This window comes from Terrapene carolina, unplaced genomic scaffold (genome assembly GCF_002925995.2).
Source record: "Terrapene carolina triunguis isolate 2854851 unplaced genomic scaffold, T_m_triunguis-2.0 Scaffold629, whole genome shotgun sequence".
Classification (NCBI taxonomy): domain Eukaryota; kingdom Metazoa; phylum Chordata; order Testudines; family Emydidae; genus Terrapene; species Terrapene triunguis.
Window position 1 is genome coordinate 14,362,533 of NW_020664980.1, and position 9,283 is coordinate 14,371,815.

A 9,283-nucleotide genomic window follows, 5' to 3' on the forward strand; every position below is an offset into this window, starting at 1 on the left:
ATAGCTGGTCAGGTGTGAGGGATGTAGCAGGTCAGGAGTGAGGGGTGTTGGCAGAGCTGTAGGGTTGCGGGGGGGAAATAGCCGGGTGTAGCAGTAGAGACTAGACTGCATGGGGAGGGCTGTGGCACAGGCTTGGACAGCATCTGCCCACACTATGCTGGCTCTTGCCAGTGCCGTTGGCCCTTCACAAGCCTGAAGCCCCAATGCATTGGGGAGCCACCTCTAGCAGGAGGAAGGGGCGTGTGGAGGGGGAGCACTGACCCATCTGCTCCCTGGCCCAGGAGCTCTTGATGAAGGACTCGTTGTCGGAGTTGGAGGAGGGCGCGGCAGATGGGAGGTTGGGGGCCACGCTGCACACGATGGTGCCCCGGGGTTTCTGGGCATTGCCCGAGCTGAAGGTGACAAACTCCGGCGTGGGGATGGACTTGCGCTGCTCCGGCGTGCCCCTGTCCAGGTTGTTGTGCGGGCCGTTGCTGAGGATGTTGAGCTCGATGGGTGGCGGGGCGTGTGTGGCCACCCCCACGCTCTTGGAGAACTCGCTTTTGGAGAGCAGGTCTGGGTCCTCGCTGGCCACCGGCTTGTGAGCCTTGGCGGGGCGGCAGTAGCGCCTGCGGATGAAGGCGAAGGCCACCGCCAGGATGGCGACGCCCAGCACCCCAGCAACAATCTCGCCGATCTCCTCAGGACCCATCCCCCACTTGGCGGGCGCGATGTCGGGGGTAACGAGCCTCTGCGTGCAGAATGCCCCCTGGTACTCCCCCGTGCAGATGCAGCGGAGAGAGCCGCCGGCGTTCACACAGCGCCCCGCGTTCCGGCAGGGGTTGTCCTGACATTCCTCAGCCACCTTCTCACACCTGCAGCGGGGAAGGGGAAGGGAGACACCGGCCATCAGAGCTGGGGACACCTGCTAGAAGCTTTAACCAGCTGAAGCAGAGGCTGCTCCACACAACTGTTCTCAGAGCCCCAGCACCCGCTAGCCCGAAATTAGGCCCAGCCTCGGTTGCTTGCCAGCCAAGAACCAGGAGATGGTGTATTGCCACCAGGGGATTTTCTGTCCACAGTGCTCCCAAGTTCTCCAGCTTAGATGGAGGTGGGGCCAGGCTAGGGAACCTGTGAGGTTGATTTCTGAATGAGCCTTTCTCTGGAATGTGGTGTGGTGCTCCCTCTAGTGGTGAAGGTGAGGAGGGGCCCACAGGGACATGTCCCTGGCAATAAGTTAAATGATAGTTTTCAGGGAACTGGAGCAAAGTTGCCCTTTCTCCAATTCTGCCAACTAGCAGGAGGATTGTGGGGTGGGGCAGAGGAATGGCCAGCTCTTAAAGGCAAACTTGGACCCCAGCCACATTCGTTTATTTTATACCCATATTTGCGGTTCGTTTGGTCCGGAGCAGCTGCTTTATCCCCATTTTTAGTTCTTTCATGGTAGCACTGGCTACCATAAAGTTCCTTCTCCTTGGTTTTCTGTAGGGTGATGCCACCCAAGCAACCCTGAAAATGCCTCCGCCTCCCTCAGCCATTACCCAGTACATTTCACCACACCACAGAGACATAAAACAGATCATTGCACTACCAAAGGCCAAGGGACAAAACTCCTCTTTCCAAAGTTCAGAAGAAGATTCTTCTCCAGTACACCCCTCTCCTTTGCTGGGGAGAACTGGGTGCTTGGAACCTCCCCACTCTTGAAGTCTCTGATAAATCAGGCTAGGGAATCCAGGGACACTCTGAACTGCACTGATCTTTAAGAAACCTCCTCAGCTGTAGTTTACCCTAGGCTGTCTCCCCAAGGGAAGCTACAGGTGTTTGCCGCCTGGAGCAAACGTCTGGGGAGTGTCCAGAGTAGCTTTGACAAATGCATGAATTTCTAGAAGCTCTAGTAAAGACCAGCCCTTAGGCACTTAGAGATTTTATGAAAAGTCCGAGGAATCAAGACCAAAATACTGATCTAAATCCCCACCCCCATTTAAAAACCCGACACTCTCCCATTCCTGAATAGAACAGGAATCCCATCAACTTCGAAATGATTCTAGAACTCTGAACTCCTTCAGGGCTCGGAAAGTTGGATTTGGGATCCTCTCATCCAGAAGCATCAGCCCTCCCACCCTGAACGGGTGCCTTTTTTATCACATTCCTTTTCTTTTTCAGCTTCCTCTCAATGCCTTCTCGTGCATAACGATTTATTTAAGGGAGACATTCCCACACCCTTTATGGCTACCTCCTTGTGCTAAACAATCTGTCCTATCTTGCATTTAGCTGTGATGCTCGGAGTATCTTTCCCAGACCTGCAGAAGTGCTCCGTGTAGCTCGAAAGCTTCTCTCTCTCTCACCAACAGAAGTTGGTCCAATAAAAGATATTGCCTCACCCACCTTGTCTGACTAGAGGGTGCAGCCTGTTTCAGGTGCAGCAGTGCCACCTGGTGATCAGTTGCACATTTTCCCCAAAATAGGGTGGATAATTTCAACCTTCATATTCACCCAAGAGGCCCGTCTACATGCCGGGCAGCTTTAATTGAAAGGCAGTAGAGATGTGCTAGATTCACTTCACATTCAACTTGAGCTGGGCTATTTTCGGCCATGTTGTGGGGCAGGCAGGAGCGAGGAGCCCAGAGAGGGACATGTGGTTACGGCAGGCGTAACAGCTTCCTTACTGATGACCCAAGGTGACATGGATAGTGAAATCCACTTCTGGAGCCATGTTAACTCTTTCAGTGCTGAATGTGTATTCTGAACATGCGCTAATGTGGATATGAAGAATATTCAGAATTATCAAAATTAATGACAAGAGTAATTTGGGAAGGTGCCTTAAACCTTGTGCTTCAGGGCTTAAGCCAGTCTCTAATTATTAGAGACCAGGACGAGACTCAATATAGGGGCAGATTATCCTATATCTGCCTGCTGTAGGGTTCTTACAACTTTCCTTGAAGCATCTGGTGCTGGCAACTATCAGAGACAGGATACTGGGCTGGATGGACCTTGGGTCTGATCCAATGTAGACATTCCTATGTTCCTTAGCACGGCAGATCTGGTGTCTGACAGATGTGGTCCCTGGAATATCCCCTCCAGCAGTGACTTGGTAACGGTAAGGATCTGACTCTTGGCTGATATTAACCAACTTGTAAAACTCGACAGGTATCAGCTACAGAGCCGTCATCAATCTCCCCCAGAACAATGCATCCTCTGTGCTCGTCCTCTCTGTTCTGCGAAGGAGCCCTGACATGTCAGGGGTAATTTGTAATACAGCCGAGCGAAGTGTGTACTTGTTAAAAGAGCAGTTCTAGGAACAGCCCTGTCACAAGAAGACACTTTGAATCGGCACCAAACAAAACATTCACAGGCACCCAGCGAAATGCTGACTAAAGGAGATTATTTTCTCAGGCTCTAAGAACCGTGAGTACATGGCTCAGCTAGTGACAATGCAATCGCAGGGGGATTAATTCATTGTCTGGTTCCTTCTGCCTTCTAGAGTCTGAGAATGCAATCCAAAAAGTGCATGTAATGTGGCAATCAATCTTGGAGTGGCTGTCTGGGGTATTAAGATTTGTGACCAGGTAAACTGCAGGAACATGCAGTTCCTGGGTATTCACCCCAGCCATGAGAAACGGTGCCCAAAGTTAAATGTGTCTTGTAAGCTGAGGGCTCCGCACAGGGGAACACGCAGTCAAAAAGCCATTCCTTGGTCTTACCTTTCCCCCAGGTACCAATCGGGGCAGCGGCAGGTATAGCCTGTTTCGGAGAGGAGGCAGGTGCCCCCATGCAAGCAGGGCTTGGATTCACACGGGCTGTCCCCCAGCTCACAGCGGTCGCCAGAAAACAGCACCGGGCAGATGCAAGTGTAACCTAGAGAGGGCGATAGAGAGCTGTGAGATGGCTGCACCAGCTAGGCGGCAGAGGTGGTTTCTGGCCCAGGGTGCACGAACAATCTGACACTTTGGGAATTAGCAGCGGGAGTGAACTTGGGGTTGAGGCTGCATAAGACACACCACAACCGCCCAGCGCTGAGACTCTCCTGAATGTGCCATCTGAAGAGCACAAAGGTGTTGTCCTGTAACCCCGGGTACAGCTCAGGTGAGGTCCTAAATGGAGCCGGTGGCCTCCTCCCTCCCGGGAGGGCAAAGCTGATCCACCGGCTGCAGATTTTTATGACTCTTTTAGACATGATGTCTAACGATGATCGCCTTTAGCCCGCCGAGCGCCCGGCAAAAGGCCATGTCTAGGCAGCTCCTGTCCGGACACGCTTTGTTCCACTTCCCCGTGGGAGTTGTCATGGCAACAGCAGAAGTGAAACCCCAATGGGCTGGGGGGCTGGGCTTCTATTTTTCTGGTATCTGCCAAATCAAATTCTGATCCTGGGAATTTCAACGGCTCACCTGAGCTCTTTCGCACCATGCACTAGCAAGCTGCGCTGGTGAAGTGCAGCCCCTCCACCTTGGAGTAGCCTAGAAAAGTGCCTGGTTATGACCCACAAAATAAACGTCTCCATCCTCTGTGCATAGAGTAACTCAGGCAAGTTCCGGCTCACTTCCACGTCACTAGTAGAGCCGTGTGCACACACTCGTGCACATGGCAGGCACAACCAGCCAGCCATGCAAACACAGAGACGTGTACGTTCAATCTTATCCATGTGCTCACACACACTATCCCTGAGCGTGATCCTGTCACTGGCTGATTGGCCTTATTGTGACATTTGCATGAGATCCAAGCATATTTACACAAACACTTTCTCGCACAAACACACATGCCCTTGCACTCCAGCACACACACACACACACGCACAAGCACATTTGCACATATGTGCACACGTCCACTTGTACACGCACGACCCCTTTTGCAGGGTTGCACACTCACACACCCTGTGTCTGTGCACTTTACCTCGAACAAGTTCACCTGAGCTAAACAGCTGCCTAGCTGACAGGAATCTAAATCCTGTTGCCCGAGGGGGCAGGCGGGGAGGGAAGGAGGGAGGTGTGCTCTCAGCCCTTTGATTGCTGCTAACCCTATAGGGCGTGGGACTCTGCAGCAGACCTCAGGTAGAAAAACAAAAGCATCAATAAGTACAGACAGGGTTCAAAGGATTCCCCTGTGCATGTCTCTCATCACCATGTTGCTGTATCAGAGCCGCCTCCAGATGCCCCCAAGACAGGGGAATGGAAGTCAGAGCAGGAAAGCCCGAGCATGGGCAGTGGCTGTCTCAAGAAGCTCAGTGCTGCAATGTTACGCTGTCCACATGAGTCCCTCTCACACACTGTTCACCCACAGAAATCAGAGCAAGATGTTCTGGAGAGGAAGGGTGGTGCAGTGGTTAGGGCGCTAGCCTGGGATTGGGATACCCGACTTTAATCCCCAACTCTGCTACAGGTTTCCTGTGAGGCCTTGGTCAAGTCACTTAGTCTCTCTGTGTCTCAGGGCCCCACCTGTGAAATGGGGATGATAGCACTGCCCTGCCTCACAGAGGAGTTGTGAGGTTGATGAGGTGCACAGATAGATACACCCGTGTTTGTGACATGGATGAAATCCTGCTACAAAAAAACTGCTGGGCAACCAGGTTCAGATGAACCCGAGAATTGCAGGCATGAGCTTGTGTTAATGACTTTCACAGGTTCCCTCCCCCGCCCCCGGGAGTCACTTATAGGATGGGAACAAATCCACATCTCGTCTTCCCACAGTGTTTCCACCTTCCGGGAGCTGAAACGTCATGGGATGACCAGACCTCACGTTATTCAAGCTCCTTGAGGCTTTGTAAAAGCTTGAATGAAAATACAACTGAATCCAAGGCCCTGTGCAGAAACAGCGGTGCACCCAGTCTGATCTGCCAAGGACTGCCTCGTAATGCTTCCAATGTGTTGTTTCACTGATTGAGGACATTGCCCCCTGACAGCCTGCTGGGAGACGCAGCGCTGTGAAAAGCCAGAACTTCCCCTCCTCTGGGGCAGCCCCCTTAAATTCGCCCATTTGGCTCAGCTGTTTTCCACGCTCGCCTCCAGACTATTGATTTCTTATTGCCCAGAAAGTCATGGCGGGACATACACGTACCTCCTCCGTGAGTCTCGGAGCACATCCCCTCATTGAGGCAGGGGTTGCTGCTGCAGGCGCCGGTGTGCGGGCAGCACTGCTTTATCCCCACCTCCTCCACAATCCCCTTCACCTGGCTGTCCCCAGGCAGGAGCATCACGTCTTCGCTATCAATTCTGACCGCATCCAGGCAACCTCTAAACCCCCGAGTGACCCGCTGGGGCTGTCGGGACTGGACGATCCCCCCGAAGAGCAGATCTCTCCTGGAAGGGGAGATGCTGCAGGCCCCGGGCAGCCGGAGAGACGTATTTCCCAAGCTGTCGACAAGCAAGCGGAGGGATGTGCTTTTCACTTCCAGAAGGACCGAGTGCCACTCTCCGTCGCTCACAAAACCCAGGGAGGAGAGGTTCCCGTTGATATTGCCACGGCATCGGTGTCCGAGATGAGGCACCCCGTTAACGAGCTGCAAAACACACCCAAACAGCGAGAATTAACAGCGATGCAAACACCATTGTGGGGCTGGGCTTTCAACGCTCCCTGCTCCCCTCCTTCCCCTTCTGTGCAAGGCAAGAGGCAAACGCCTGAGATTTCCAGGACCCAAGAACGTTCAGCCAATAGGACTGTTCCACCAGCCAAACCTCCTGAGGCTTTGCCTTGTGTTAGAAATGAAATGCCCATGGGACTGTCCATGGTGGGGGACGACTGTGTATATCTTTTAAATTACAATGCGTCTCACCGCAGTTCCTGGTGGACTGAACTACCACCTTCACCATTAACTCTACTCAGGAAGCTGAAGAATTGCACGAGCCTTGCAACCAAAAGTCTCCTCTTGCCAACTGGCAGGGCAGTCTTGGGGGAAGCTGGAGTAGGTAGGTGCTGGCCTGGAGAAGGCAGCCGCCTTTCGCCAGCCCTAAACTTCGCACCCAAGAAGTCAAACCTACTTTAAAACTAGGTTTACGTTGCTATTTTGGAAAACAACTAGTCCGTCTCATCTTGCTCACGCAGCTCGATCCCTGTCCTCTCCTGCAGCCCTTGACTGGTAGGTGGAGAGGGCTGCTCATGAGCTGGCCTGTAAAACCAGGAGTGGCGCTGCCCTATTTTTAGCAGGAGTTTCAAGCAGAGCGTGCACTAATCAGCATAGCTGGGACAGTGCACGGACGGACTCAACACCCTCCCCAGAAGCTAGATGGGAACTGCGTCTATAAATGATCGTGCCGTGGGCCTGTGGCCATGCTGGGCCCCCTGGGTGACCCGGAAAGTGTGAGGTCTCTAGAGGACTGCACTATGGACTGGTCCAGGATCACCTCCTTCTAACTGCTGGACCATTCCAATCCTCAATTACAATGGGGAGGAAGAGGGCAGGGCAGGAGAAAACCATTCTTAATGTGAACAAACCAAACGGCATTTTATTATTTCCTTTGTTTTTCGTTCTCTCTAGAAATGGCTCTGAACCAAAACCCAGCTCCTGTCACTTTTTCAATCGGCCAAAGATACGTTGTTAGCTGCCCCCCGGGACTCCTGTAATATGTAAGGCCAAATTCTGCTCTAACGTACTACTTGCATCACCCTGTGGGTTCAGAGTGCACGCTAGGACAGGCGGGATTTAGCCCCTCCTGCCTCCCTTTGTAAAGGGCTGGGAGGTGGGAAGGAATCAGCTCTGTGCTGTGATTCATCATGCTATAATAAGTCTGATTTGGATTATGGTAGCACCCACAAGCCACAACAGAGATCAGGGCCCCGCTGGGTGCCGTACATAGGCACAGTGAGACAATTGCCACCCTAAGGAGCTAACAATCTTCTGACCCCCCGTTCCACACTCCGTGCCCCAGACCACACCGCCACGTGGCCGCATGCAGAAGCGGCATGACTTTACTCCCCAGCTGCTTGCAGCCCCCGCCTGCTGCATCGGGGTTTAATTTGGGTCACCCTGGTGCTGGCATTCAGGAGGCCTGTGCACAAGTGAACTCCATTTCCCAAGTGATTACTTGGTATCTTGTTACCGGTGTGGACGCTGCCCGTGCCGGAGCGTCTCTGTTGGCATTAACGAGAGGTGCTGAAAGAATCTAGGCAAGCAAGAGCAGCTGGCAGGGCTACATTGTAGGAGCAGGTGAAGGGGGCGAAGAAGAAAGAAAGAGACCTGCTGTAGTACCCAGCTTTTGATCAGCACATTGGAAACCAGGGCCAAAGCTGCTAATATCCTCTGCAATCCAATACTCCCTCTCCCGCACCAGGGGCTGGGAATGACACAATCAGATCACTGAGCTTCTAATTACTAACCACACCAACGTCCTCTGCATTGTAATGGAGGGGCGGTGGGGGGAAAATGCTGTCCATTGCCTGGGACTCCTCTTAAAAGCTTTGGTGGGACAGGGAAAAGAGAGAGAAGCATGTAAGTGTGGTTTCGGGGTGAATTCAGGGGAAAACCCCTCTTTTCTCCTACCCCATTGATTCGTAAGGGAGTGTCTTCTATAGAACCCGGGGGCCATGAATAGGGAGAATGCACAGGTAGAATTTTAAATATTCATTTGTCTGTCTGTATATATATATACACACCTCTACCTCGATATAACACTGTCCTCGGGAGTCAAAAAATCTTACCGCGTTATAGATGAAACCGCGTTATATTGAACTTGCTTTGATCCGTCGGAGTGCGCAGCCCCGCCCCCCCGGAGCACTGCTTTACCGCGTTCTATCCAAATTCGTGTTATATCGGGTCACGTTATATCGGGGGAGAGGTGTATATGACAAGGGGAAATCTGTTTTGGAAGGACTCGTGGAAGCTGGTGGATGATCTCCACTGGGTGACCCTTGGAGGAGCTGTGCGTGTGAATCTCTGCACAGTGGGGTGAGAATATCAGAGAAGGTTTTGCCGTTTCCCTTCTGTTTTAAACACAAGCTGAGCATCAGTAACTGGCTTGTTCAGATTCTGGGGACAAGTTAGGATTCAATGCCCCTGAAGCAAAAAGAGACTCCTTTATGAGTCTCCTCCAGCTAGCCCCTCTTTTTCCTCCTTCTGGTGCACAATGCCGTTTCAGCTCGGGTGCAGTGCTTGGAGATCATGAGGATAAGGCAGGTTCACCCTGGGAGGAATTTATTCAAAACACTGGAACTACAAACCTGAGACAATAAGCAAATAAATAACAGATGCTACTGACTTGCGCTTATTTGCCTATTTTTGCAAAACTAAAAGCTCGAGGGCCCCCAGAGTTTATCAGACATGTCCTGGCAATGTTTTGGTCCCTCTGATGCACTCCACAAACAGCGTGACAAAGAAATG

The 9,283-nt window shown here is 52.3% G+C and overlaps 1 protein-coding gene across 1 annotated transcript in view; it reads right to left on the bottom strand.

Moving 5' to 3' along the window:
• Positions 1–9,283, bottom strand: part of FAT2 (FAT atypical cadherin 2) — a 62,793-nt gene that overhangs the window by 839 nt on the left and 52,671 nt on the right. The window contains exons 20-22 of the mRNA XM_024217055.1: positions 6,028–6,469; positions 3,681–3,834; positions 262–854 (exon numbers count right to left, since the gene is read on the bottom strand). Of these exons, the coding sequence (XP_024072823.1) occupies positions 262–854; positions 3,681–3,834; positions 6,028–6,469 (1,189 nt within the window). The remainder of the gene's footprint in view (positions 1–261; positions 855–3,680; positions 3,835–6,027; positions 6,470–9,283) is intronic.